General features: G+C 45.4%; 4 protein-coding genes across 5 annotated transcripts; 2 read left to right on the top strand and 2 right to left on the bottom strand.

Moving 5' to 3' along the window:
• The first annotated feature begins 571 nt into the window (after window positions 1-571).
• On the top strand, window positions 572-8,100 carry atxn7l3a (ataxin 7 like 3a). Of its 2 annotated transcripts, XM_070980787.1 has the most exons (14): window positions 572-822; window positions 1,679-1,721; window positions 1,817-1,916; window positions 2,015-2,147; window positions 2,243-2,414; window positions 2,502-2,599; window positions 2,707-2,729; window positions 2,838-2,883; window positions 3,411-3,448; window positions 3,559-3,627; window positions 3,737-3,780; window positions 4,362-4,433; window positions 5,519-5,655; window positions 5,744-8,082. In XM_070980787.1, the coding sequence occupies exons 3-14, from the start codon at window positions 1,866-1,868 to the stop codon at window positions 5,968-5,970; spliced, it is 1,110 nt and encodes a 369-aa protein (XP_070836888.1). In that variant the 5' UTR covers window positions 572-822; window positions 1,679-1,721; window positions 1,817-1,865; the 3' UTR covers window positions 5,971-8,082. The 2 variants fall into 2 exon arrangements, with proteins under 2 accessions (XP_070836888.1, XP_070836889.1); XM_070980788.1 differs by lacking the exon at window positions 4,362-4,433 and having other exon boundaries at window positions 594-822; window positions 5,744-8,100.
• Window positions 8,101-8,120: 20 nt separating this feature from the next.
• Window positions 8,121-11,504, bottom strand: tmub2 (transmembrane and ubiquitin-like domain containing 2). Its single transcript, XM_070980789.1, has 3 exons — window positions 11,402-11,504; window positions 9,881-10,497; window positions 8,121-9,334 (listed from the first exon to the last, which is right to left on the bottom strand). The coding sequence occupies exons 2-3, from the start codon at window positions 10,480-10,482 to the stop codon at window positions 8,941-8,943; spliced, it is 996 nt and encodes a 331-aa protein (XP_070836890.1). The 5' UTR covers window positions 10,483-10,497; window positions 11,402-11,504; the 3' UTR covers window positions 8,121-8,940.
• Window positions 11,505-12,215: 711 nt separating this feature from the next.
• On the bottom strand, window positions 12,216-14,548 carry asb16 (ankyrin repeat and SOCS box containing 16). The gene is made up of 6 exons (XM_070981956.1): window positions 14,212-14,548; window positions 13,866-14,133; window positions 13,070-13,478; window positions 12,865-12,948; window positions 12,482-12,592; window positions 12,216-12,401 (listed from the first exon to the last, which is right to left on the bottom strand). Exons 1-6 carry the CDS (start codon window positions 14,546-14,548, stop codon window positions 12,216-12,218), a joined length of 1,395 nt encoding a protein of 464 aa, XP_070838057.1.
• A 3,422-nt stretch (window positions 14,549-17,970) lies between these two features.
• Window positions 17,971-26,334, top strand: hrob (homologous recombination factor with OB-fold). The gene is made up of 10 exons (XM_070981433.1): window positions 17,971-18,187; window positions 18,392-18,442; window positions 18,642-19,640; window positions 19,877-19,960; window positions 20,820-20,954; window positions 22,250-22,358; window positions 23,619-23,704; window positions 23,809-23,931; window positions 24,011-24,218; window positions 25,974-26,334. The coding sequence occupies exons 1-10, from the start codon at window positions 18,176-18,178 to the stop codon at window positions 26,027-26,029; spliced, it is 1,863 nt and encodes a 620-aa protein (XP_070837534.1). The 5' UTR covers window positions 17,971-18,175; the 3' UTR covers window positions 26,030-26,334.
• The last annotated feature ends 1,632 nt before the right edge of the window (window positions 26,335-27,966 follow it).

Genomic DNA, 27,966 nt, shown 5'->3' with positions numbered 1-27,966 from the left:
ACGATTCAACAGCAGTACGCAGTTGTATTGGACTGAATCATCTTGAGGGATGTTTGTATTTATTTTTCCACTTATGTAGGAGACAGAACATACATTTTTAATAGAAGACGGACAACTGCAAATCCTGTCTGAATTCAAAATCTCTGAGGCAAAAAATACTTGTTGTGCAGAAAAATAGCCCCTGTGAGCAACAATAACCCATCATAATATTACTGATACTTTAAGACTGGTGATTGAATGTTGTAGCTGGCAGTTTAGGAGTTTACTTCATTACGATGAATTATATTTTGCAAACTGGGAACATTATGTCCAACAAGTACTTTTACTTCTGATATTTTAAATAGGCTTTGCTGATAATAGGCTGCTTATCTTTAATGTAAGACTTTTACTTGTACTTGTAAAACTTGTACTTGGCAGTATTGTTACAGTGCTATTGCCACTTTTGTAAAAACCTGAGTGCTTCTGCCACCTCTGGTAATGATTTGCATTGTTTGTCCGTCTCACCTCAGCTTTGTCCGCTCATCCTCAGAGGCAAGGCTTTTATTTTTGAGGTTAAACCCGGAAGTCAGTTGTATTTTTCTGTTGGGTTGTACGTGGGCTCGTTTGGTACGCCTGGTTCTCGGTGTCAAGCGGGTTTGTATCGTTTTCTTAACCGACACCTGCGACAACAAACGCTTTAACCGAGGATTTAGTTTCACCGGCGATGAAAGGATGAATGTCTGACGGACTTCTCGTTAGCGCATTTTCTGTGGACTGACACGGTGATGTTGTTGTCTCCCTCACAGAAACTGCCTGGCTCAGGCTGAGTTTTGGTATGGCAGGGTAAGAGGAAACTGTTTTCGTAAAATTGAACAGACAACGTGACTACAAAATAATCGAGTATTTAGCGTCAGTGTGCCACAAACGCGTTTTCTTCAGCTAGCTAGCAGAGCAGCAGCGCTAGCTAACAAATGCTCACAGTTAAAAGTAATGACGGTCGACGTTGAACAGTTTGCTAACAACTGTTAGTCAATCCTGTCGCTCGGTTCTTCTTTTCCTATTAACGTTAGCTAGCCGTCGACAATGTTTGTTGCATCAGTGTTTCATGGTTAAAACGAAGCTGTTCTTTCAGTGTTTGTGGTGTAAATAAAAACTCATCGTGTCTCTGCTAACCTCACCTGACGCAGTAAGATGAAGCATGGAAGAATGGAAATCGCCGGTTGCGTCGCAATGATTTAACAAATATGATGATGCGTCTGATAAAATGTTAATCACGACTAGTATGTCCTGACTGAGGGTTGACGTGTGTGTGCTCAAATAGGGGGTGCAACGATTAATCGATTAGTTATCAGAAATTAATCAGCAGTTGTGTTGTTAATTAATGAATCGGTTTGGTAATATTTTAAAAAGTCGAAACTCACTGATTCCACCTCCTTAGATGTGAATATCGTCTTGTTCTTCACTCCTGTATCTCAGTAAACTGAATATTTTTGGGTAGTGGATAAAAAAAGGCAATAAAGGATGTCATCTTGGCCGATGGGAAACATTGATCGACATTTTCTGACATTTTATAGACTAAACTAATTGATTACCTGGGAAAATAATCAACCGCTCAATCAACAGTGAAGATAGCTTTAAATGTTTACTCAAAGAAAAGCAGTGACATTAATTAACTTCTATGTTTTGTTCTGGACAACAGAATGAAGACAAATCTGCAACAAGTGTCGGAAACTGTTTTAAAAGTAGGTTTTTGACAATCAGTTTGATTCATAAACTGGACCATTGTTTGTTTTTTCATGAAGGCTAAGTTTATTTTCTGTCTGTTGAAAATTTGCAGATCAGCATCTCATTACCTTGCGATCAAGATTTCCCATACAGATTTTCAAATGAAAATGGAGGATATGCCCCTGTCAGGCCCAGACAACACCAAGCTGGAGGTGAGTGAAGATGTGTGATTGTTACTGCTTTCATCTGTTTTGAGTGGCGTCCAGTTCCAGTTTGTTTTTGAATGATCTTACCGTGTTTTGTCTTGCAGGCCTTGGTCCATGACATCTACTCTGAGCTGGTGGAAGACGCCTGTTTGGGCCTGTGTTTTGAGGTACATCGTGCTGTGAAGCAGGGCTATTTCTTCCTGGATGAAACGGACCAAGAGAGCATGAAGGAGTTCGGTTGGTGCCGCGGCTTTCGGTTTGCTTTGGTCCGCTGGGCCTCTCATCTGTCTTTGGTGTGTTTCCTTACAGTATTTTCTTTGTGATTCATCCAGAAATTGTGGATCAGCCAGGAGTGGACATATTTGGCCAGGTGTACAATCAGTGGAAAAACAAAGAGTGCGAGTGTCCGAACTGCAAACGATTGATCGCAGCTTCTCGCTTCGCCCCGCACTTGGAGAAATGCCTCGGCATGGGGCGCAACAGCAGCCGCATCGCCAGCCGCAGGTCGGTCAGTAAAGGTCAGTCAGGTTGTTCGGATCCAGAACGGGCACGAACAGCTGATTAGATTGTTTATTTTGTACCTTTTAACAGGCTTGCCAGCAATAATAACATGAGCAAATCAGAGAGTGATCAGGAAGATAATGATGACCTCAATGATAACGACTGGTCGTACGGGGCAGAGAAGAAAGGTGAGCGATTGAAAATGCTTTAACTTTCATTTACTCTGTGCCGCCTGAGCACTCTGCATCCAGGTAGCTTCCACATAATGAACAAACTTCTTATTTCCATGTTACAGCCAAGAAGAGAAAGTCAGATAAGGTACATCTTCTCACTTGATTTACCTCTTACAGATGATGTTAGAGTACATTTTCTTTTTTTAAAGCATGTAAGAAGGTGAATCTAATCTGAGTGATTTTCTCTGTGCAGAACCAGAATTCCCCAAGAAGATCCAAATCTATAAAACATAAAAATGGTGAGTCTGTCTGGCATTTGGTTTCTAGTGTATTGGTGGTGTTTCTGAATGTGGTGTCTGTGTTTTAACTGATTCTGGGCTGAAACTGCTGCTTTGGTGCCAGGTGGCTGGAGGATCAGGAACAGGAAGTAGAATATGGACACCTGCTGTCTAATGTCAACCACAGTGTAGTGTGCAGAGGTTATACGAGTTAAACAATTCAGTGCTCCTGTGCTGTTGAGTTAAAGGTTTAAGTTTGACATGAACCTTAAACCAGTTTGTGGTTTTAGGAGGGTTTTATGCAGCAGGAGAGTTCTGTTAGTAAAGGAGGAGCGAAAGATATCTGATGAGCTGCAAGCTGGTTTCCAGGTATATAAGGTGGAGTGGTTGGAAACCTTGTTGGTCGTGATGTGCAGCCATCTGCCCGACGTTTTATAGTCCAGTTTTCATGATTTGATGAATCTAACTGCGACGTTAAGATCATGCAAATAAGAGGATAAAAAGTGGTATATATGAAGTGGAACAACAGGTCTGTTTTTTTCCTCCAGGTGAGCTTGTGAGCAGCGTCAGTTCGGAGACTTACAAGGTGACAAATCCTCCTTTTGTTCTTTCTGCCTGTAAGATCACAGAGTTGTCTGTCTTCTGTTGTACAGTGCAGAGTATTGATGATGTCTCCTGGTCTGTCTTTCTTTTCAGTACAACTATAATACTGGCATCAGTTATGAAACGTTAGGCCCTGATGAAGTCAGATCCCTTTTAACGACGGTGAGCAACATAAATGTGCCCCATCATGTCAGCGTTCTCACTGTGTTGCTGCTCTGACTTGTTTGGATTGGATAGATGTTGATCTTTAAAGTCGTGTTTGTTTCCACAGCAATGCGGAGTGATCTCTGAGCACACCAAGAAGATGTGTACCAGGTAATTACTGAACAATCCACTGGCTCATAGACAGACTGCTGATGAAACTTGCCCTTTCTGTGGCGCTAATGTCTGGATGATGCAGAAGACTTTCAGGCCTGTCACACCTGACCTTGTGATGGTGTCGCTTTGTTATTTAATCCAAATTCTGAGGTCAGTGTCTTCGTGTCCCTCAGTTCAGCCCTGCTGTGAAACATCATAAAAATTGTGTGAAGCTGATTCTGGAAACATGATCAGCTTCATCCGTGTACTCATGAAAGTGATCATGTGTGTCGGGACTAACTCGGGTACACAGGTGGCAACTCATTGTTGTGATTGAAAGCCCAAATTCTGCAAAGATCTCTGCAACAACAATTACACAGAGACGTTTTCGATCAGATCGTGGAGGACCCAGTCAGTGACCAATCTTAACATTTAATCCCTTTAACACCTCATTGCTGCTCTTCCCCCTGATTGGTCACTGGTTGTGTCCGCAGCAGTCCGTCCCACTGTGGCCGTGTGCATGCAGGGCGATGCGTGGAGCTGTGTGCTGTGGGCGGCCGTCAGTTAGGGATGTGTAATGCCACCTTGTGTCCCACCAGGTCTCAGAGATGTCCCCAGCACACGGACGAACAGAGGAGGGCCGTCAGGGTGTTCCTCCTGGGGCCGTCCGCGTGAGTGTGCCCTGTCCCCTTCCTTACCCCCCCCTCTCGTGCACAGCTGTATTTAACCAGCGTCATGTCTGAATGAGTGTTGTGACCCTCGTGGTGCAGGTGTTTGCTGCCAGAGAGGAGCAGAGCAGCGCTGCTGGTCAGTGTTGAGTCTGTCCTCTAACAGAGGTGTGAACTCTGCAGCTGAAGGGGGGCTGAGTGCTCTGTGGCCTTTGACCCTTAAAGAAGGTCAGCCATTACCACCAGTGTTTTCCCTGGACCATACTGGGTCTCAGTGCAGGAGCACATGTACTAACCATCATGTGACGGGTGATTCACCAAACTCTGTGGTGCTGCCTGCATAATTCATGAAGGCAGTTTTATGCCACCTGCACATGTAACTTTCAACCACAAAGCCCACATCACAGGTCACGCTTTAGAGAGGCTGACATGTTCATTCAGAAATTCAGATTATCACATGGTTGAAATTTGGGTTGAAAGTGTACTAAAGATTACCAAAACACGGTTACTGACCAGCTTATCAGCAGCATCATGAATGTTTTCTTGTGTATTTGTAACATATTTAGTTGAACACACAGAACATATGAAACAAATATATATATATATATATACAGTAAGACCATAAATAAGTTAAGACTATATTGATCCCACTGAGGAAATTAAGTCGTTACAGCCAGCTACTATTGGCAGTATTATGAGAAAACTATTAACGTCATATGTTGGATTGCACTGGAGAAATACTGTTGCATGAAACAATTGCTAATCCAAAAGGACTGAAGAATAAAAAAAGCCAAAACTAAACAGATAAATAAGGAAGTACCAAATATTTTCTTGCTGAATGTAAAGGATGATATCCTGAACCCAGTGTCCACACAGTGGTGGCATTGGCTGAAGGAGAGAACAGACTTTTGTGAGGAGCTTTTATTGAAAAATGGTAGTTATACGTATGTCAGACAGTCTGTAAGACCCCTCAGCTCGTCACCGGCAGAGATCATTGACTCTGTGCCTGTAATATTAGAAATCCGTAGACGTTTTAATTCCTGCGTGCTCGTTCTCAGCTTATTCTCCGTCTGGGTTTCCTGTAATAGGCCGTCGCTGCCTGATGCAGACGCTGCTGTGGAGAACGACAGCTTTGACATTCCAGACGGACAGACCCTGATGAGCCGCCTGCAGTGGGAGGACTCCCCCGATATTTCACCCACTGACTCCGCCTCGTCCAAAGCCAGTGAGGAAGCAACACGGCGAACACTGAAGGTCATGTTGTGATGAACGGTGAAGACGGTCGATAAATGCGTTTTCTGTCCCTCACACAGGCACCAACCATTCAGATTCAAGAAGGCCCAAGAAGAAGAAGAGGACGTCTGTTGGTTTGAGCAGTGGAGGAGGAGGAGGAGGAGGAGGAGGAGGAGGAGGAAGTCTGACCGGAGGCGGCGGCAGCAGCAGCAGCAGCTCTCAGAGTAATATCAGCTTATCGACCAAAAAAAAGAGGCCCAAACTCTCAGCACCTTCTATTTCCAGCATCTATGATGACTTAAACTAGAGTAAACCTTCCTGTCAGAGCAGCTCTGGCCTCCTCTGTGACGTCCTTCCTTTCATAGCTGCGTTTCCAGGCCTCAACAGGACGGGATCAGACTTGACTTAGTAGTTCTTACTGATTCAGCCTCAACAAATCAGGCATTTAATGGATATTTGTCCTTCTGAATTACGAACAAAGCGTTCTAAAAACTGTGATTGGTCACAGAGTCCAATCAGAGTACCTGCAGGTTCAGCCACCGATGTTTGGTGATAAGGTCTGGCTCGCAGTCGGTGTTCCAGGTCATCTCTAAGGTGCTGGATGGGGTTTGGTTCAGGGCTCTGCACAGGCCAGTCAGGCTCTTCAAAAACCAAGCTGGAAGCACATTATTATCAAGAAATGGCATCATGTTACCAAGAAAACAGCTCCAGACGACAAAGCACTTGGGTGTTCACGTGCTTTTGATCATCTACTTTAAGCAGCTGTAGGATTTGTCTTAAATCAGTCCATCTCTTTTAATCCCTTTTTCATGACAGAGCAGGAAAGTCACAGGTGGAGTTGATATTACTGAGGGCTGCACTCCATTTAGCTCTCCTAATTTCCAGAAAAGACTTTTTCTTGGCCCCAAACTTTCCAAAGCTCAGAGAAGTCTTAAATTGGGCTCTGTGACACCTGCAGGTACTCTGTCAGTGTTGGTGGTCCTGTGACCCGTCCCCCTTTCTAGACTCTGAGTTCTTGGATCTGTTTTGAGCAGACATGTGGACACTTGACTCGCGTATACTGGAGCGCTCATCAGTGGCTTTTTAATTCGAGCATTGTATTGCACAGTTGTGTGTGTGAGTGCCCCTGGATGCTGACATTCAGTGTGAACGTCACTTTGTCGTGTAGTGTGTGTGTGTGTGTGTGTGTGTGTGTGAGCGTGTGTGAGCAGATAGAGCGTGTGTGTGCGTAATCATCTATTTTCATAAGACTATGCATCCTTGAATGTGACATTTCTGTGAAAGTATGCGTGCCATTTTAAATATTTAACTTTCTTTTGTTTACATCAACGATATATTTAAGGTTTTATTTGTCAGTGCCTACGCAGTGATGCTGTGTGTGTATTATCTGTGTGCAAATGCAGATTTTGATGTTGGATGGGCCAGTAGGCTTCTGGGGCACATGTACAGAACATGATGTGCGAGATGGAAAAGTAATCATGAATGCAACCTAACTTTCTTTCCTCATTACGAAACCTGTGTTTTAACTCGGTCTCTGCTCACAGATCACATCGTACGTTCAGCGGATCAGCGCTGCGGTTTGTTATTCATAATTATGACTGGTCAGTCTGCAGCCAGCAGTGTGTCGTGTTAAAGTTGTAAGACTCATACTTTTCACAGTCGATGTCTTAGAGAAGCATTTTTCTTATAAACTGGCTTCATAAATCCAACTCTTCACTGTGGCAGATATCATTGTAGAGTCTGAAGTGCAGAGATGATGTTTTCACTGTAAAACTTTGGCACTGTATGAAAATTATTCGGGGTAAACGGTGGAGAAAAGCAGTTTTAAAGAAGCTGTGGAGCCATATTTAATGACTCGAATAGTCACCATATTTTTGTGTTTGTCAGTATTTTATTCCCAGGTTTTGGAGTAGGGGTATTCCTTTTTTCTCCAAGAATGAAGAAAGGAATAGAAAGATTCAGCCCCCTCCCCACCCCAGTTATTTCCATACAGTCCCTAAAGTTGAGTGCATTTAGTTGTATGTCTCAAATGTCATGAATGTGGCGATCTGTCAAACCTTGATTTAACTTCCAGTACGATTCATATTTCCACCTTTCTGTTCAGGTCTGTAGTAACTTTGAACGTGCCCTTTGAATCTTTTTCAGTAAAGTCTTGTGATGTGCACTAACGACAAACGAACGGTTGTTTGCTCGATATTAGATTCTTTGGCCGCCATTCGTGGATGAAGCTAACAGCTGACGTTCTCTTGTGGCTCCGTGTTTCTGTGCAGTACGAGTGCAATAACAAAGAAGGCGATGTCGTGACTTTCCAGTACACGAGCACAAATCTGTGCCTGTGGGAATGACTGTTGTGTATGAACGTAATGTGGTAGATTTTTCTGGTGTTTGTATATAAATAAACACAAACCCCACCCAGAGGCTCAGCTGTGTAGACTGCAAACACACAGAAACAGGTTTGGTTTGAAATGCTTTAATTTGAGACATCACTGAAGCCAGAGCAGTCCAGCCCCCCTCCAAATCTTTAAGTGCCAGATGCAGGTTCATCGGATTCGTTCTATCATTTTATTTACAGAAAATACACAATATATTTACATTATCCTCTCAAAAAAGTGTCTATTGTCGTGTCTAGTGATTATTTAAATTAGCCTATTTCTACAAAGCAACAGTTTTTGAGCGACAGAGTAAGAAACGTTTAGCCTAGCGCTGAGGCAGCTGCACGGTCCAGGTTTGCTTACACGGAGCGTGAATCATTCAGATAACACAAAATGATGGTGAAGATTTAAACTGGCACACACAGCACAACAGTGACTGCTTCCAAAAGATCTTAGATTCTTGCATCTATCTGTAAATTTTAGTTCTTTTTAACACAGAAACAATGGCTTCGAAAACAATGCCGCACGGGAAAGTAAATCTTTAGCAACAACACGAGAGCAGACGAGAGAGAGAGTGTGATTAAATATGGTGTGAACCACTAAGTCATGTTTGAGGAGAAGCTAAACTGTTTCAGCTGAACTTCACTCACAGCAGATTATTATTTACCTCACGTTAACAATCACTCGTCTGGTTTTTTTTTTTTTTTATCCTGCTTCATGCACGGACAGGCTCACCTCGCCACCTACGCACTCCTTCACGCTCTGCAGGATCCAATCACCTGTGGCCTCTGCGCCAAGCCCCTTTTTTGATTAGTCTGAGTTTCCAGGCGCCGCCCACTGCTGGAGTTATTTTTATTTTACCTCACGAAATTCAGCTGTAGGCACGTGCTCTCTCTCTCTGCCTTTCAGCGGCTGTGCATCCCAAATATCAGAAAGCTGAAGAACACAGTGACTCCCACCAGGGAAATGGTCGCAGGCGCGGTGAAAAACTGCCTGTAGTTGATGCGGAAGTACCAAACCACAGCCAGTATCACCACAAACACAGGCACCACCAGGCTGCCAGTGCTGATGGCCACGCCAGCAGCCCTGAATCCTCCAGAGACCCCAGACCTGACTCCTGCTCCGGCCCCAGGCTGAGCCCCTTCCTCTGCAGCAGCCTCGTGCAGGGTCTGGGAGACGTGGCAGTGGATCACGCTGTTGTGTGTGATGTTTAAGGATAACAGAGTCCTCTTGGGATCCTGGAGCAGCTGGCCTTGGTAGATAAGTTTTATTTGATGCTCCCGACCTGAGAAGTATTTACTGGAGAGGAAGAGAGACGAGAAAGAAAAGCTGTTAGATGATGTATTAAAGGAGTCGTGCAGCATTTAGGGGAACACTCTTTCTTGCAGAAAGTCAGATGGGAACAATGATACCACTCTGTTAGCTGGTTAGCTTAGCCTAGCAAAAGACTGGAGGCAGGGGGAACAGCTAGCCCGGCTCTGCCCAAAAAGTTTCAACACTGGTAGGTGGATTTTATCACCTCTGATGCCAATTTGATAAAATCCGAAGTGTTAAAATGGCAGGGGTCTCTCTCTTGGACCTGCATTCTCCGCTGGTTACCTTTTTAAAAACTTCAAGAAGAACAAGACATGTTAATCAGCAGAGCCAGGTTAGCTGTTTCCAGTCCATGTGTTCAGCTAAGCTAACTGTCTGATGGCTGCTTTATGTTCAGCGCACAGACGTGAGAGTGGCATCGGCCTTCGCATCCAACTCTCTGAAAGCACCGAGGCGTATTTCCCAAAATATAAAATGACTCATTTAACGATCTATGTTTGAAGTCTGTAGGTTTGGGGAGGTTTTACCGACCTTTTCAGTCCTCCCACTGTATCCTGCGGCTCTACAACAGCCACCTCCTCCGTGTCATTTAAAAACTTCAGGCGGACAGAGATGCAGGTGGTAGTGGTGGGGGAAATAGTGCTGGACAACAGTGGGATATGGTTTATAATCTTTTTATCTTCCTCCTCCAGCTCATCATCGTCATCCTCCTCCTCATCATCATCCTCCTCATCTGAAGTGTGCAGCCTTCCAGCCTGTGGTTGTTTGCTCTGTATGTCCAGCAGCAGATCTGTCCTGACCCCCTCAGCTCCCTCCCCTGTCCCCTCACCCTCTCCTCTCTCAGTTCCCGGCTCGCCGTCATCCGGCTTGTTCTCCTGCGAAGGCGGAGGAGTCTGCTGTTCAGGGGCGTCAGCGCTGGGAGGCCCTCCACTGTAGCTGTCGTGGCCTCCCAGTCCGATCAGAGAGGCATGAGCGCCCACGGTGAGGATCGTGCCCAGTATGTGGTCTCCCCGGTCGGCCACGTGGGTCGAGAGCCAAGCCAGGACGAGGGCCAGGGCCAGAAGCAACGCGCCACCTGCCGCTGTCACCTCATCCTCCATCCCATCCAACATGGTCAGTGCACACACTGCCATCTCTGTCCTCCGAGCCTGAAGTCAGTAAGAACACGGCAGACAGAAGCTGGAAGTCAAGTGAAGTTTATCGACACCAAAAACCTAAAGATTTTCATTTAACCATCACATAACATGAGGATTATTACAATAGTTGACATTCATTGTTTATTACATAAACATATGAGAGAAGACATTAGATTTATCCACACAGCCCACAAATAGGCTTTATGATGGCTGCACAAAACATTGCTATTTCGTAATAACTTGCTTATAAACCTTTATAATCGCACAATAAAACTGTTATACCAAAAAAAAATGTATGTAGATTCAGTAAACTGAGCCCCTGCACATCAGGACAAAGCTACTTTAACAAGACATCCGTGAGGTTGCACAACCCTCGGGTGTCTTCACATACAAGCACACTATAAAGAGCGTTTCAAAGCTCCGTGCTGCATATAGATGTTAGATTATAAATAGGATTGCTGCAGATAAACAGTAATCGCTTTACGAGGTATTATCACGAGGAAGTCTTTGCTGTTATGCAGGATGAAAGTTACTCAACATATCGATCCGCAGCAGCTTTCAGGGCTGGCCAACAGCTGAGCCTTATAGCGGTGAAGCTACATCCAAACAGCCAGCTGTTCACAGTGAAACAGACTTTTCTCATTGTACTCGACATTCAGCCCTTTAAAACAAAGTATCAGCTGTTATTCAACCTCATCTTCTGCGTCGCGAACTTCTACTGTAACTTAGTTTACGCTGCTGTTAGCGAGCTAAGTTAGCTTGCAGGCTAGCCTGCTTTGCTAGCTGAAAAACGACCTTCGACTGTTTTACGCCTCTCGCCGCTCGATTTGTTTTGTCGCCGACAGTTTTCAGAGCGAAGGCGGGGGCCGCGTGGACGTCCGTGCGCTTTACCTGCGTGGATATCGTACGAGCTTACCTGCCAGCTGGAAAATCAGAGCATGTTTGAAGACGACGCTCAACGCTAGTTAGTAGCTGCTGTTAACAACCACATAATAAACACAGAGGCGACGTGACGGCGTGACGTCACCGCGTCATTGCGGGTCAACGGGGGCGCGTGTTTTGGAAACGGGTCACGCCTGCAGCCCCTCTGGCTCTTACAGTAACAGCTAGAGATGGAGTGCAATCATTCTGTGGTGGGCTGGCGATTTAGAGATTTGAAGCAGTGGCTGAAGAAGTATTCACATCTTTTCAGTTTGTGAAGCCACATCGATGTAAAAACACTGAAAATATACACTTACAGCAAGAAGTATTAAAAGTGTCAAGCATACATTAGCATGTATTTGCACACTGATCTCATGATTTCACTGATTTCATGTGTGATCTGAAATTTAATATGAATCCTGACTTAAAGTAGAAGCGAGATGCATTCAGCTAATATTACTATCACTGTTGTTCTGAGTTCAACATGTTTTTCCATTTGTGTGCATTGTGTTCGAGTCTATGCATATAATAACTATAAGTTATAACCATTAGTTTTTATTGTACTTTCATGCATCAATAATGCTATTTTTTTATTAAAATAATAGTATCAACTCTGAAATGCAATATAAATTAAGGATAAATAAATTTAAAGTAATAAATAATAACAGGAACAGGAAAAGTTGTTTATTTGTATATTCTTAAAGAAAGTACAAATTACCAAACAAAAGAATCCCACTAAAAGTATTTCATGTTAAGAATGTTAGTTAGTAAAGGCACCATATTGTTAAAAATATAAATACAATGTGAAGTCAGTGGAGGGTCCCATCATTACACAGCAGCAGGTAATCCCTCACAGAGCTGGGAATGTCCAGTTTACTGACTGCTGAGTAACATCGGGCTCCGAGCCGCAGGCGTAAAGCACATCGACAGAGATGCTGCAGAGAGCGAGGCTGACCGCTCCGCTGACGCACCAAGTCGAAGAAAGCCCGGTGATCCTGAAGCGGACAGGGACAAACAAAAACACTGAAGCACTGGACCGTAACCAAGAGAGGATTTAACGCCGCTGACAGCTCACCTCATGAATCTGAGCGGATAGAGAGTCCATCCAGTCACAGGGCGGGATGGAGGTATACGAGTTCAGCATCACCTCCAGAGTGGCAGCAGAGAGGACACACTGCTTCAGCGTCTGCTGAGAGGACAGCAAAGTGTCAAATCTGTCCAACTTTTTAAAGAATTTCCTTGAAAAGCGGACTGAATACAGGAGAGGATGTTAAAGAAACCAGTCAAAGCGAGCCTTTTTTCCATTATACCTCCCCTCACTAGTAGTTTTTTTTCTTGTTTTACCTTTTATTTGTATTCTTTAACCATTTGCTCACCTGTTTACCTGGTGTGCATTAGAAACCAGCTCATTTTTCATGTGTGGTATCACATTCTGTCAGTGCGGTTGCTTTATCTAACCTTCGGGGAAACAGGCTTTGCTCCATGGTTCAGAAGCCACCGTGCTATTTCTTCCGGTTGCTGGTCCGGATAATCTTCAACCACCTTAAGGAACAAGCAGAAATGTGTTTATGCCACTGCGGTAAAAAAAAAAAAATCTCTGCTTGATCAGTATGTTCTAGTTTGTAAATGTCAGATCTTTGCCTTAACATCCACCCAGTCCTACCTGTAACAGACAGTCCATTGGTGTGTATCCTGCACAGTTGGCAACATCTGCCTTAGCTCCATGCTGCAGGAGAAGGTTGACAATCCGGGGGCTGCAGTTTGCACAGGCATTGTGCAGGGGGGTGTGCTGCTTCCTGCCTGCAGTTCTGGGATCAGCTCCTGCATCCAGCAGCTTTTGAACCACACGTAAATAGCGGCCGGCCTCAGAGGGCCTCTCAGCGCCGGAGCACGCAGCGTTCAGAGGGGTCTCGCCTTCTCGATTTGTGGCCAGCACATCTGCTCCGTGGCTGAGGAGGAGCTCCACGTGCTCGTCCAGGCCTCGCCGTGCAGCCACGTGCAGAGGTGTCAGCCTGGACTCCCTCATCCTCACGTTGACCTCGGCGCCTCCCTCCAACAGCAACTGGGCACACCTGGAACAAAAGGCACATATTCTCATCCCACCGTGTGCCAGCATCAGCATCAGTTCATCCCAAGTCTTCTCTCTTTAACGTTAGTTTAAATAAAATAAAGCCAAGCTGCTGCTGCTGCTTCAGTTGTTTTGGTGATTTTTTGAAGTGATTTCTCTCAAAGTGTCGAAAAAATATAATTTCCTCACATTCTTGGCAAGCCGTTTGTCTTATTATAAGAAAATTAGGTTTTTATAATACAACTTTTATTACTATAACAGGAGGATATTACTTTTAAAGATGAATGTTGTCCCAGTGATGAAACTGGGGCTAGTAGAGAACCTATTATTGATAATATATATTGGTAATATATAGTAGAAGTGGTTAGTTGTCAGCTCCTTTAGCACTCACTGGAATGACTGGGCAGATGTGCAGAGGTGAAGAGGAGCGCTGCCGTCTGCAGCTGGCAGATCAGGCTCTGCTCCGTGAGAAAGCAGCAGCTGGACGCAAACAGCATGGCCGCCTATGCAGGCATCGTGGAGGGCGGCGTTTCCTCCGGGGTCAGCGTTCACCTCAGCCCCACGAAACAGCAGCTCCTCCACACATCCTGCGTGTCCTCTGCTGGCGGCCAGACGTAACGCTGAAGTTTGCTTCACCTTGGAGCTCAGCGTCCACATGCCTGGCGGAGGAACAGAAAGGCTGCCGAGCATTATTCGCATTTATATAAGATCATCAGAAAGAGGCCTTGAACTCATACCCATCTCTGGAGTCCACACCATCTCCTCATGCACTGTCTCCATCAGGGCGTTGACCATCCCAGGGTCCTTCAGCACGGCGTACACTCCTTTCATATCCCCACACATGAAGGTGTTGTGGATGGCCGTGTCCCTGCACCGGACCTGGGACGGAGGGGCCCGGACCTCCTGGAGGCGCTGCTGCCTGGGAGGAGGCCTGGGGGCCCGGGGCAGCGGGGCCCTGGTCATGGCTCTCCTTTGAGCCAAAGCTCGCCGAGCATCCTCCCACTCCTGAAACTCCTGCTCCAGTCTCAGAGAACGCAGTGAGGTAGAGCTGAACGGAAAGGTGTCCTTTGACATGGCACCTTAAAGACAACCCACCGCAAAGATCAAAGATTAACATTAGAGACGACGTACAAAGACGACAGGTTAGACACTCGACAATTTCCCTGTTTGATCTGAGCCAGAAGTCCAAGCAGAAAAGTCCCTAAAGCCACAGGGTCTGAAGCACCGGGCTGTTCAGAGAAATGTCAGCCAACAGCTTTTACTCACCCTTCACTGGGGGGTCACAGGGGTCAAAGCTGCCGTCAAGTAAAAACTCTCTTAATTTAAATCAGCTTTACTGAAACAAAATACTGTAAATATTACAAGGAGAATCCAAATGTTGAGGACACAGCTCGCAAGACTGTTGCTCAAATACAGCTTCAGCACTAGTTATTAATAGACCAGAATGCAAGCTGACACTTGCATTACTAAAAATGGCCACCAAGCGGCAGCATTGATCCGGTGTTTGTGTCCCGAAAAACAGCCATCTGAACCAAAGAACCAAGAAATGTCAAGATGTCCCTATCCAGAACAAAGAGGACCTCACAGCTTTGAGAATGTGTTGTAGGTTATCGGAGTTTGGTTCTGTGAAACTTTAAGTAAGCTGATCAGGACAAGCTCCATGAACAGCCTCCATCTGGTTTACAGGTAATACAGGTGAGACAGCATTGAGAGGACACCCTTGATTTATGCTTCATACTGATGTTTTTAAGCATTTAAGAAGTCAAACTTCGCCTCCAGACCTGGACCGTGAACTTCAAACTGAAATTTAACTAAAATAAGACCAGGGGAAAAAAAAACTGGACACCAAAACTAAAGGACAGCCTTTAAGACAAGCTGTCCAAAAAGTTGTTCCCTGATTAAAAACAAATGAAATGCAATAAGTAAATGCTTTCCAGTTTTAGTGTATGAAGGTATGAATGTTCATTTTACACACGGTCGGACTGTTCACATTAAAAACCAACATGTATCATTTCCGTGTGGTCATGATGTCACGAGTCCTCTCGTCTTACCGGAGTCTTAGCCGGAGTCTGGAGTCCTGTCGGCTCGAAGGAACCCGGTCCGCCCGTCTGCAGCTTGATCCGGAAGGCTGTGATGGATCCAGCTTTCTGTAAAGATGTCACAGCAGTCTTTGATTTGCCGTAGTCTTATTTCATCCATTTTATCGTAGCCAGGAGTAGGCTGGGTGGTGCAGCAGCCTTAAGTCTCTTATCCCGGCTCTTGTCCCCCTCTTTCCGGGGCGGTCACTGCGCTCGCGGCAGCGCTCGGTCGGGCTGGGCAGGTGGAAGGTGGTCCAAAGGTCCGCGGCGCTTCATCCAATCGTTTCCAGGCGCCTGTGAACAGGCCCCACAGATTACAACGAAAAGAAACACGTGCAAAAGTCCAAGCAGCCACTGGCCGCCTCCTTTATCATATATATGTCCCTGTATGATAATCACACAGTATATACATGAAGGGACTGGTTAAGAGGAAATGCTAAATATGGGCAAAAGGTGCACAGATACAGGGTGAGGCATGCACTATGCACCACAGGGACAAAATGGAAAATTGAATTTCACTTTTCCCTGCACAGTCTGACCTGTTTATGTGTAATAGAAAAATACGTGTTGACATAAATATTATTTTTCACATGTAGTCTGCTCTTGCAGAATGAAATAACATGATATAAATGTTGTTGGAGATCAAATGCCAAGGTTAACCGAGGCAGCCTACTCAGCAGGTCTGATGTACTGAAGTAACTGGATGATGATATTTGGAGATCAGAGTTTTCAGTTGTTGCTTTTGGATGATGAGATGATTTTTGAAGATCTCTGTTTGCAGAGACTGGCCCTGGTGTTGCAGCGTTTGCAGAGAGAGAACTTGAAGGCCAAGTTGAACAAGTGCTGCTTCATTCAACAGCTCGTCATTGTGGAGTCTGCAGATAGGGTGGCAAACAGCCAAGCGGGGAGCGGTTGAACAAAGGCGGGCCGAGGAATCCGACACAAACCAGGCCGAGAAAATACAAATGCAGATGCTTTGAATGACAAGATGGGAGCTCAGAGGAGACGTGACTCTTGAGCCACATTATGTACAGCACAAAAGCAACCTTCACTGACATCTCAAAGCTGTGTATCCCAGCAAATAACAGTGACTCCATGGGGAGCTGGATCTTGCTCCCCTGATGTCTTTTGATACAGACAGCGACAACCAAATAAAGAGAGGGAGAAAACATGAGGTTAGTGAAGCACTGGGACTGATTAGTTGAAGTTGGAGTCACCAGAAGGGGGGACCTGCTTGAAATCAGTTTTTGCCACCACAAAAGCTGCAGAGGGACGTCCTCCTCAGTTGACATGGTATCCACGACCACCAAGACCAGTCCAAACCATAGGACTACTGCAGGTCTTGTGAATGTGGCACATAGCAAAGATGTTATGTCCAACCAAAGACTGTTATTGGTCATTTAACAGCATAAAGCTCTCACAGAATTATGGATATAGACTTCACTGTCCTTCGCTGTCTCTGATGGATGAGAAAATGTCTTAATCATGACAGATGAAGGAGCCATTCCTAATAGAGACCACATTGCAGTGACAGAGTCCCCCACAACTGTGTGTTCTGTACAGTATAACAAAAAAAGGGACAAGACCACACCAACCTCAAGGTAACAGCCAATGCCAACAGCCCTACATGAAGGTTGGGAAGCTGAAATAGATATTTTCCTCTTTAAGGCACAGGGATGTAAGGTGTCAATTTATTATCAGTACTCCTTATTATCAGTGTTTACCGTGCTACATATTTGGCTGTAGTTTATATAGTATTATTTTAGCACAGGTAGTTTTAGGCTTATTTATATTATTGTTTGTCATGTTGATCATTCTGGGTTTGAGTATAAATAGTTTAGAGTTCGCGGGCTCACGGTCTGCCTCTTAGTTTCTTGGGCCTCAGCTGGCAGTGGCCTCCTGTCACAGGTGTGGCTGCTGTGCTGGGAGCACATTCACTTTTGATGCTGATATGGTTCGTGGAGGCACATTTTATTCGTGTGGTTTACTATTTGAAATGTGGATTTTGGTTTCTGCTATCTTGGTCACAATTTGAATAAACCCAGTGCTCAAGAAGCGGTCGGTTGACTGTCTTGGTTCTCCTTTTTTATTTCTTGTAGAGTTTTCGTTTGTATTCTTAGCCCACGCTGTCCCAAGTTATAGCCTCTTTTATTGAGCCCCTTATGCCTCACTTGAACTATAAATTCCATGTATGTGCCACTTGTTGGTGTTACAATATTTAATAAATCAACATAAGAATACAGGAAAAAGAAACCGTAGATAAGGTCTAATTAAGCTTAGTTAAGCTAAAACTCCAAGAAACAGGAAGCTACTTAGAATGCTGGTACGGACGTGAGCGGGAGTGAATGCTCTCGCTTTGCTTCAACACTCTTCGTTGAAATATGTTTTTACGTCTTTACGTCATTTCGTCATTACGTCGTGTTTGAACAAGGCGGCGCGGTACCAAGCAGCAGAAAAGTCTGTCCACCGAGAGTTCTGTTTAGCTCGCTGGCTAACAGCGTTTGTTTGTCAAGCTAGAGCTATCATAAAAACAACAAATTAAATGTATACGTTGTTATTAAATGGCATTCGATGTCCCAATAAGGTTGATGCGCCTAAATCGGATCAAACATCGCGATAACTCATGACTGCCATGGTAAGTGAACCAGTCGAGCAAACTAAAAACAATTTGAGCTAATTAAGCTAGCTCACGCTAACAAGACGCTTGATGCACACTGGTAAAAATGTAGTTAATGACACGCTGTGGTTTATTAGGCCATATTCATCTGCTAAATGTGGACGTTTATTGCTTTCCTTGCTGAGAAGACATTTCGTCAGTGTGTTGTTACCTCTGTTACAGACCTGCAGATTAAGTGGCCTGTTCAGCATTGGCGAGGACTTTGATGATGAGGTGATTCCCTGCAGAATGCAACACACCTGATTTCAACTGTTATCAAACTGTCAGTGCGGGCTGCTCGCTTTCTGTAACATAATGATCCTCCTTCTGTCCCCCTTTTCTCACACTGTGTGTGTGTGTGTGTGTGTGTGTGTGTGTGTGTGTGTGTGTGTGTGTGTGTGTGTGTGTGTGTGTGTGTGTGTGTCTTTCCCAGGACCTGCTGGGGACAGACTGGGCTGTCCGTTCAGCGTCTGGACCGGCCGATGTGGCAGCTGCTGTGTCATCTTGCACTCTGCGGGCCTCCTCTGTTGCTCACAGAGAGCCGGAGAAAAATTGCCTCCGGCAAACTGGCGAGAGATCAGCTGCCCTGTGTAATGGCACAGCATCAAGGAGCAGCACGCACACTGCTGCTGGACAAACTGTTGCTCTGGGTTTCAGGCGGTGCCCCTCCCCGGCTCGGCCTCGCTCCCCCTGCCCCCCCGCACTGAATAACTCTGCGCCTAATTTGGCATCACAACAGAGTCGTGCTGACACGGAGGGGCCGCTGAAGTCCTGCGCGGCTCCGGATGATTTTGATGATTGGGATGTTGACCTGGCAGACCTGGATGAGTGTGACCGCCAGATGGGGCAGCTGCTTCAACCTCCTGCTCCAACCCCACCTGCGCCCCCGGCTGATCCCGCATCATCAGCCAAACTGCTGCGCCCCCTGACCTGTGGAGGGGTTCAGACACGACCCGATGGGAGCTTGAGAGAGCTCAGTACTGCTCGCCAGGTTTCTGGCTCATCCAGTCATAATCCGTCTCCTCGGGCTGTCTCCACTCCCCTGCGATCTCAAAATCCCCGTCCTGCTTTCCTGTCAGCCCCTCCACAGAGCCCTAGTGTTTTCCCTGGCCTCACTGCGACTTCCCCTGCCCCCAGCCCCATTTCCAGGACTCTCAACAGGCCCCAGTATCCACAGAGACCACGGGCAACTCCAGGTCCCTCCCCCCAGTCTCGTAGCCTCTTTGAGACAGTCTCCCCAGCACCCTCTCCCTCCTCATCTGTGGGCTCCACCACTCTGAGCCCTCATCCCCTTCACACACCGGTCCTCACCAACCGCCTGGTCCAGCTGGTATCTGCCTCCAATAAGCTTCCCAAGAAGAGGCCTCGCTCTGAGCCTCACCGGCCCAGGACCCGGCGCTTCCCCGGCCCAGCTGGACTCCTGCCACAGCAGGTTAGTCTCATCCAGCTCTGGTGCTCTTCCTCTGCCACACACCTGAAATTCATACATCTGGCTGGATCTGTGTGGGTGTTTGACTCCAGAGCAGTCACGTCACATATCATTTCACCCTCATAGTCTCCTTTAACCTTGCAGCTCTGAGGTCGTGTCAGTGACTGTCGAGGAAATCTAACGGTTTTGTGTGTTTTTCCACCGTGGTGCCATGTGATGATTTAATTCTTCTCTCTCAGCTGCAGGGTCAGAGCCTGGACCAAATCGTGGTTTCTGTTCCTGTGACTCCTGCTCATGGTGTTGTGGCCCGACTGCCAAGCCAGGTAATAAGCACATAGAGACAGCACAAAACACAGGAAGGCTTGTTTTTGGAATGCTTTTTAGCACCATGTGAAAAAATGGGAACCAAAACACTGTTGTAATGTAGAGCTGCGACTAACGATTACTGTCATTATCGATTATTGCTGCATTCTGAGTCCATTTGGAGCAGATACGCCTCCTCTAATGGTGGCACGATGGCCTCCTCTGCCTCGCACCCAGTGCATCCTGGGACAGACTCCACGTCTCTGCAACACTGAATCAAACGAGTGAGCTAAGAAACTAGATCGATGTGTGTTAACAGAGCTGTTGTGTTTGTCCAGTTGTTTAGGTAATAGATTCAATAAGTGACCAAACACATGGCATGAGCACATTTCCTTGTTCTTTGTTTGTGGAACAGGAGGAGCCATAACTAGTATTTTTCGTGTCTGCAGCTGACGAGACTTCATTATCTCGTGATGTTTGTTTAGGCCTCTCAACAGCAGCACATGGAGAAATCAGTGGGTTTAACAATTCAGTCATTACTTCCTGCTATGATATCTGTGACATGGCTTGAAGGCGGGTTTTGATTTTCCAAATAATCCAGAGAGCTTCTCTCTTTTTTTTTTTTTAACATTTCCGCACCTTCAAAACGGGACATTAAAGATGTTTCAGCTCGTGTTGTGAAATGAATGTTCACACTGATTGCAGCAGAGCCACACTGACCATCTGAGCACTGTAAAGAGGATAAAAAATAGATCGTAAAAACACGAGCCTGCGTGTGCAGCGTGATGTCATTTAAAGCTGTTTATTATAAGTCGAGGATGCCATCAGCACAACAACTGCAGATTTGTGAGTGCATAAACTGTTTCACTTGATTTAAAGGGTTCCAGCTCACAGACCGAGGAAGACGACTTCAGTGGCGGCGCCTGGGCAGCGATGAAGGCAGAGATGGGACTGGATGACAGGAACCCCTCGTGCTTCCTGCACTCCTACAGTGTTGTCATGGTTCTTCGAAAGGTGATCTCCCACGGCCGTTTCACACGCTCCGTTGTTCAGTTACAAACATCAATACACTGAAAAAAGATGGTACTCAAAAGGTTTCCCAGTTTGAGGTTACAGGATTACACGTTGAACTGCAGTTCTGAATTCCACTCGATTCAAGCATTGCAGCAAGTAAGTTTTTATTCAGGTCGAGGTGTTTCTTTTATTATTTCTCCTCCATCATATCAGACTGTGTGCCACTGCTGGAGGTCTTTTGGCATAATCAGGACAAATGCAGGAGCTGTACCAGAGGTGTTTTGTAATTATGAACAGTACAATCACTCATCAATCACTCTAATGGAGACTCTGCTTCCTGTTCTGCTCTCTGTGGGTCAGCCCCTGTGGAATAACTTACCAGTGTTTTTGAGTGTCAGTCGCAGTGAGCGCTGAAGCATGTTTGTTTCTGTCGTGGCTGTTAACACACATAGTCACTGGCAAGATGCTGGCTGAGCTCATTCAGGTTAGGTTGTTTACATGAGCCACAGCTTCCCCAAATCCCTATTTGCATGAATAAACAAATTAACGCACAGCCCTCCTCACATCTGTTGACTGAATAATAACTTGTTCCCTCTAATGCAGCAGAAAACAGTGGATGAGTAGCTGCTGCTCACTGCTGATTATGCGCTGCCAGCAGTAAGTCATCCAAACCCAGTGCAGCGCTGGTGTTTGTGCGGACTGAAAACCGAACGTGAGCAGAGTCACTTTTCTTATGAGGTGGAGATAATTTAACTAACTGACTAAACAGCCTCTTAAAGTGATGTGCAGCAGTGTGCTGTGTGTCAGTGTGGTTCTCAATGCCACCACCAGATGGTGCCAGAAAATGAAATGTTCAAATTCGACATGATCGCTTGAAGTAATCATGTAAACAGATGTAAAACTGTCATTTGAGCGAACTATCTTACACAAATGATAAAACACGTACGCGTCTCAAGAAGCCAAACAGCATTATTGTTATCGAGGACTGATTTCATGGTTAGCATAGAAACATGCAAATGTGTTTAAAACAGTTATTGGGAGTGACGGGACTTCAGCTATTTCCAGTATTAGGCACAAAGCGATGCTTGAGTAAACTGTTTAGGGATTCTTTTATAATCAGTCTAATTAATTAATTAATTAATTAATTAATTAACATTTCTCAAATTTATCTTGTCTATCACAGCTCCAAACGTGTGTACACACACCACAGTAATGTGGGTGGAAACTGATGCAAATTTACCTGAATTCTGATGAAATAACAGTAATGTGATGTTTGTTTCCCCTCATCACTGCAGGCTGCACTGAAACAGCTGACAAGAAACAAAGTGCCCAACATGGCCGTGCTCCTGAAGAGCATCATCCACACACACGCTGACGCCAAGGCTGTGTTTAAAGACCCAACAGGTAGCAGAGGCACTCGCACGCTGTAGTACCTTGAACCTGGTGGAAACACTCCAGGCTCCAAATACACAGTAAAAGCGCCTGTTGAACGATGGTGAATAAAAGAGGCGGTGGGGAGCTTTGTGCTGCACATTTTGCACGTCACGGACTCAACTCGGCTCTACGTGGAATGAGAGCAGAGTTCAGCCTCAGCACATGCTTGATACTTGATTACGCACACAGAAACACCTGTGTATATAATATAGAGTCAGTCTATTTGTCGCATGTTCTGCCTTTCCAGCTTTCCCTCCTCCTGCTCTCTCTTAAGCCTTCACCCTTTTGTCGGATCCACCTCTAAGCTGAGGCAGTTGCCATGGCCCCCAGAGAGCAGCCACATGAGGTGCTCTGATTATTAACACTCAGGAGTGGATGTTGTGCTCAACGCCGGACTTAAGTGCTTATTGGTGATTCAATTGCCGTAGATTGGCATGAGCGGTGGGAGGGCGTTAAGTGCTCCTGACGCCACGAGGGACGCTTCTGTCAGTGATGTGCCTCCCACCTGCTGGAAGATTTGAAGCTTTTTTTCTCCGGCAGGCAGAAGCTGCTGTCAGGCTGCTGGCGACTGAACGCTCGTGCTGAAAAAAAAAAAAAAACTGGTGATCGATCGGCTGAAAATGAATCACCTGCTTAATGGCTTGAGTCATTTCTCAAGTGCAAACACAGAACATGTTTTGTTTCCTGCTTCTCAAGATGTCGTTCTGCCTTTTCACTGTTTGTCAGACAGTGAACAATGTGAAGGTGTCGCCCTGTGCTTTGGCGAGGTTGTGGACATTTTTCACTCCTTTCTGCTATTTTATTGTCTGCACTTGTGAGGACTCTCGCTGGCATCATGCTTTTCCTTGCACCTAACCCAAACCCCCCCCCCCCCCCCCCCAACCCTCTACCTTAAAACCAAGTCTTGACCTTCAGTGACAGTGCTGGATCTGCAGCTAAAACTGAGGTGGCTAAGGTTAATTTGCTTAGATGTAACTTATTTAATGATATTTAGTTTCTAGAGGTTGAATAAAAGTATATTTTAATGCTATTTCATGTTTCCCTCTCATTAACCTGTATTATTATGTAGGTGAGCAGGAAATGGAGTCAATAGTTTCAGTGAAATTGGCATTAAAAAGGTCAGCGGATTATAAATTAGAGTGCCACCGTGGATTAGCAGCAGTTCATCGTTTTTGAAAGACACTCTGTTAAAGACTCTCTTTGTTCTGCTCATATTTTTTTGGACTGTAGGGGAGATTCAGGGAACGGTGCATCGTCGCCTCCTCGAGGACCGAGCGGAGGAGCTGAAGGTCGGAGCTGTGCTGCTGCTCAAACAAGTGAGACTCACTGCGAGTCGTTTAGCTTTTTAGCTGAAGCTAAATGTGTAGTTTCAAACCTATTTACGCTGTTTGTTCTCCATCTCTGCTCCCGCTGTGGACAGGTGGGTGTGTTTTCCCCCTCCCATCGAAACCATTACCTGAATGTGACGCCCAACAACCTGCTGAGGATCTACGCCCCCAATGGAGTCAGTCTGTTCTCCTCTCAGCTCCCCCCGCTCATCCTGGTGAGCAGCAGCTGAAAACAAGAAGAGCACATTTCCATTTCAACAAACGTTAAAATGTCTTTTTTCTTTTTCTATCCAGGAGCCCATGTCCCCGTCACCCGCTCCATCTTCAAGGGTCCTCCGGGAGCCCGTGTCTCAGATGCACCTGGCGTTTGACGAGGACGACGACGAGGGGCAGCAGGGGGAGAAAGACTCCCAAGCCTCAAGAGACACTAAAGCTGGGTCCAGCAGAGGAGCCCAAGAGCCGGCTTGGAACCCAGCACCGCAGGACTCAGGCTGGGATTCAGGTGGGGCGCTTCGTATGTAATGACATGGTGATGAGAGAGATTAATTCCAGTCACATCTTGGGTTTGCTAAGTGTCACACTCCTGTAAAATTCAATGTGGCTGAATAAAACAGCAACATTATCTGGTAACGTCTTGAGATATTGACATTTGACTCGCTAATCCAAAACCCAATCTGCTGCTCGTTGTATTGTTCTTCACTGGAGCTGCGACTAGCCAGTGTTTTCATTGTGATTAGTCTGGTTCTTCTTTGTCAGTAATACGTCAAAAAAAAAGATGCACACAATGATTCAGAATGCAACAGAGCAGCGCCTGCATTTGAATTTGAAAGTGGTCGCTTTAGTCTGATCAGCAGCCAGCTCGTACATATTCATCCAATAATGATATGGAACATAAAGTCAAGCCAAGTTCAGCAGTGAAATGGCTCCAGGGACGATAATGTCTCTCTATCAGCCGGTCAGTCAGAGATGGGTCCAGAGTCAGATAATCCAACCGCTATTACTGAGTGGCTTGTCAATCATTTAGTTTCATCTCGCGCCAACAACAGATCTGAAGTAATCGTAGTAAGTATCAGAAATAATAAGGGAGGACCTTATAGATCTGCACCTCTGAAGCAAAGGACCAAATTCTCGTCATGGGATTGTGGGCTAACGTGTCGACCGCTGCGGCCTTGGGGCAGAAAACATGGCTGCATACATCCTAAAACTAAAAGAAATGAGTTTGTTTTTCACGGCAGAGTTTACCCAAACAGAACTTCCACATTCGCTGATTGGTTTTCTGAACAGGTGACTAATGGCTTGAACATGACGCCTCTGTCTCTCTGCCATCTGGGTGGACTGTGTCGTAATTCTGTTGGAGTTTGTGGTGATTTGCAAAGTCGATCGTTTGCATAAATGACACTGTGTACAGCACCTTGTTCTACACACAAAACAGCATTAAACTGCCAACAGACAGCCCATGTCTGCTATCTAATAAAGGCATGAATGCCCAAAAAGTCCTTAGCAGACAGTTCCGTTTTATGGATCTCAGAGTTATTGTTTGTCAGAATGCTGAGTAATGGGAAAACTTTATTCTGAAGGACATTATGAGTTAGTTTGAGTCAAACAAACTGGCTGTATTATGTGTAGCTCTGGATGTGTCTGTTTTTCTTGCTCATACAGCCGACTGTGAGTCGTAGTTTACCCGGTAAAGACACCGACCTCTTGCCGCCCCTCCTGCCCAGCCTGCTGCTGCTCTCACACCGTTATAACCAGAGCTGCACATAATACAGGCTCATACAGCCCGACTGACAGCTTGACTATGAAAATAAGAGTCTACCTGAGAGTCAGATCAAGTGAGTCCTCCATGTTTCTAGCTTTAGCCCAGAATGGTCAAAGCAAACACTGGCTCTAAGGACGGCCTTTCATGTTTTTCGAGTTTCAAGGCCACCATAGGATCTCCTTGACACTTGGAGATGCAGGGTGATGTGAGGCGAAGGGTTGCAGTGTACAACCTCACCTGTAAATGCCACTACACCCTTCACACTGGTCCTTTAACTCTTAACATTTCCCATCACTCAGCACTCTGATAAACAGCAAATTCTGTCTTCATAATCTGTAGAATTCAGATAAAGATGTCAAAGTTTTGCTCTCAAGTGAATCACATTTCCATGAAAACAGCACTAATTCCACATGTGTTATGATTTCTCCGTTTCCTCCCGTGTTCGTTGAATTGGACGTGAGTCACACATTGCTTCATGTTTCTGTGTATGTTGTGCAGATGATGAGCTGGATGAGCTCCTGGGAGAGTTACCTGAGGACGCCTACAGCCTTTGATGTAACGTTACATCAGCAGACCTTCTGCACAGGCCGTCTCCACTCACTGGAGTCATTTCACGACTGACCAACAGGGAAGATGTTATCCTGTCCTGACATCACCTCTTCGAAACAGACTGCTCTGACCACTGAAGGACTGAAAATGTGTATATGTTGTAATGTTTTTTCCGAGTAAGTCAACTGTGTTCATTAATACCACAGAGAAAAGCCTTGAGTTAATATTTCGTTTCTGTGTCATTGCCATGCATAACTGCTGATTGATGGGTTATAAGAAGCTGACACATGCTTATTAATTACACGGCTCTAAAAATCAGCTCTGTTTGGTTTCAGATTCATGTCGTATATTCTCGTGAAGGCTAATTAGTCTGTGTGTGTGCGCGCATTAAGGTTGTGATCTCCTCAATTTTCCATCATTCTCATCCATTGTTGCACTTTGCTTCATTGACCTTGAAGTGGGGGACTAATCTGCACACACTAATTTGCTAATTATGCTAAATGAAAGGGAGGTGAGGCTTCTTTGTCTGCAGCGTTTTCCCGTCTGTTCATGTCTTTTCTCTCCATTTTCAGTCGTGTCCGCTCCTCCGGGCTGCAGAGTGGAGTGGATAAACTGTGACCCGGGCTTGTTTACCATGCATTAAGAGGTCTATCTGAGGGTTTTTCAGGGCAGGGATTGCAGGGATGTGGTTTCAGCGTCCCGTGTGGTTTCCCTGACCGAAAAGTGTTTACTCAGCCCTGTTTGCAGAGAGCCACAGCATCAGGGTGGAGTCGCACTGTGACTAACAGGCTCTTTTGGAGGCTTTCCCAACAGGATCTGAGCCCCAGATCCAGACTCGCCTGTTAGAGATTCAGGTTAATCTGCCTCTTTGTCATTTTGTGTAGAATGCAGTTGCTTAAATTGCCTGGTTTATGCTCAAAAGAAAGAGAAGGGGGTGATGAAATTGGGTGCATTTCCAATCATCCCAAATGCTTTTTGCTCTTAGTTTGTCTGAAATCAGTACAGTTTTACAACTCAGTTGGTAAATATTCAGGCTGTGACACATTTTCAGTTTGGCTTTTTACTGCTGCAAATTTGACCTCAAATTATGCTGCACAATGACGATGCGGATAAAGTGCTGACCTTCAGTTTACATTTGACTGAACTGTGAGGGATTTGTAGCCTTGATGTTATCCCACTGCTTCCCTCTTCACGCCTCACTGCTCGTGGCATCTTGCCTCACAGACAGGTTTGGTTTTAGTTGTCCAGGTTTTGAGTCTTTTAACGTCATTTCTGATGTTCTGAGCACTGGGAAGAGACATTAAAACAATTCAGCAGCAGCATGTCTTTCCAAAAACAGTGCTCTGGATAATCCACTCCTCTCACTGTGAACAGTCTTCAGTGAAGCCACTTTACACTGCAGATGAATGAGAAGCGTCAACAGTGGATTATCCAGAGTAACTGGGACACTGTTTCTAGAAAGATATGTTGCTGTTGGAGTTTTTCAGTGTTGTTTTTGTGTTTGAAGCAGCACAAAGCCTCATGGTGTGGCAGAAATCTCAAATCCTGAGAAAACCAAAACTATCTGCATGTAAGATTTGATTTTTGACATGTAGGACCGGCCTCAATTTATGGGTGTTTACATCTGTATGTTGAGAGCAGAGCTGAGATACGTGAAGTCAGTATTGATGTTAACTCCCTCAAATGTAAAAATGAAAGTCTACTGTAATCTCAGCCATTTATTCATTCCACGTCCGATGGCATGGGGCGCATTGAACCAAAAAACAAACAAACAAAATATATATATAAATACGATGCATGCTAAGTCTACATGTATCCCCTCATTGCAAGCTGTTTAGAAACCGAGAGGTAAAAGTATCCAGGAAAAAAATAGAGATTGGATGACATTCTGAAAGACTTAGTATTATTATAGCGGAAATGTTTTTTCTGCTACCCGGTTCTG

Source organism: Chaetodon trifascialis, chromosome 15, assembly GCF_039877785.1.
Source record: "Chaetodon trifascialis isolate fChaTrf1 chromosome 15, fChaTrf1.hap1, whole genome shotgun sequence".
NCBI classification, from domain to species: domain Eukaryota; kingdom Metazoa; phylum Chordata; class Actinopteri; order Chaetodontiformes; family Chaetodontidae; genus Chaetodon; species Chaetodon trifascialis.
Note: the sequence above shows the minus strand (reverse complement) of the source record. Positions and strands in the feature narration are given on the sequence as shown.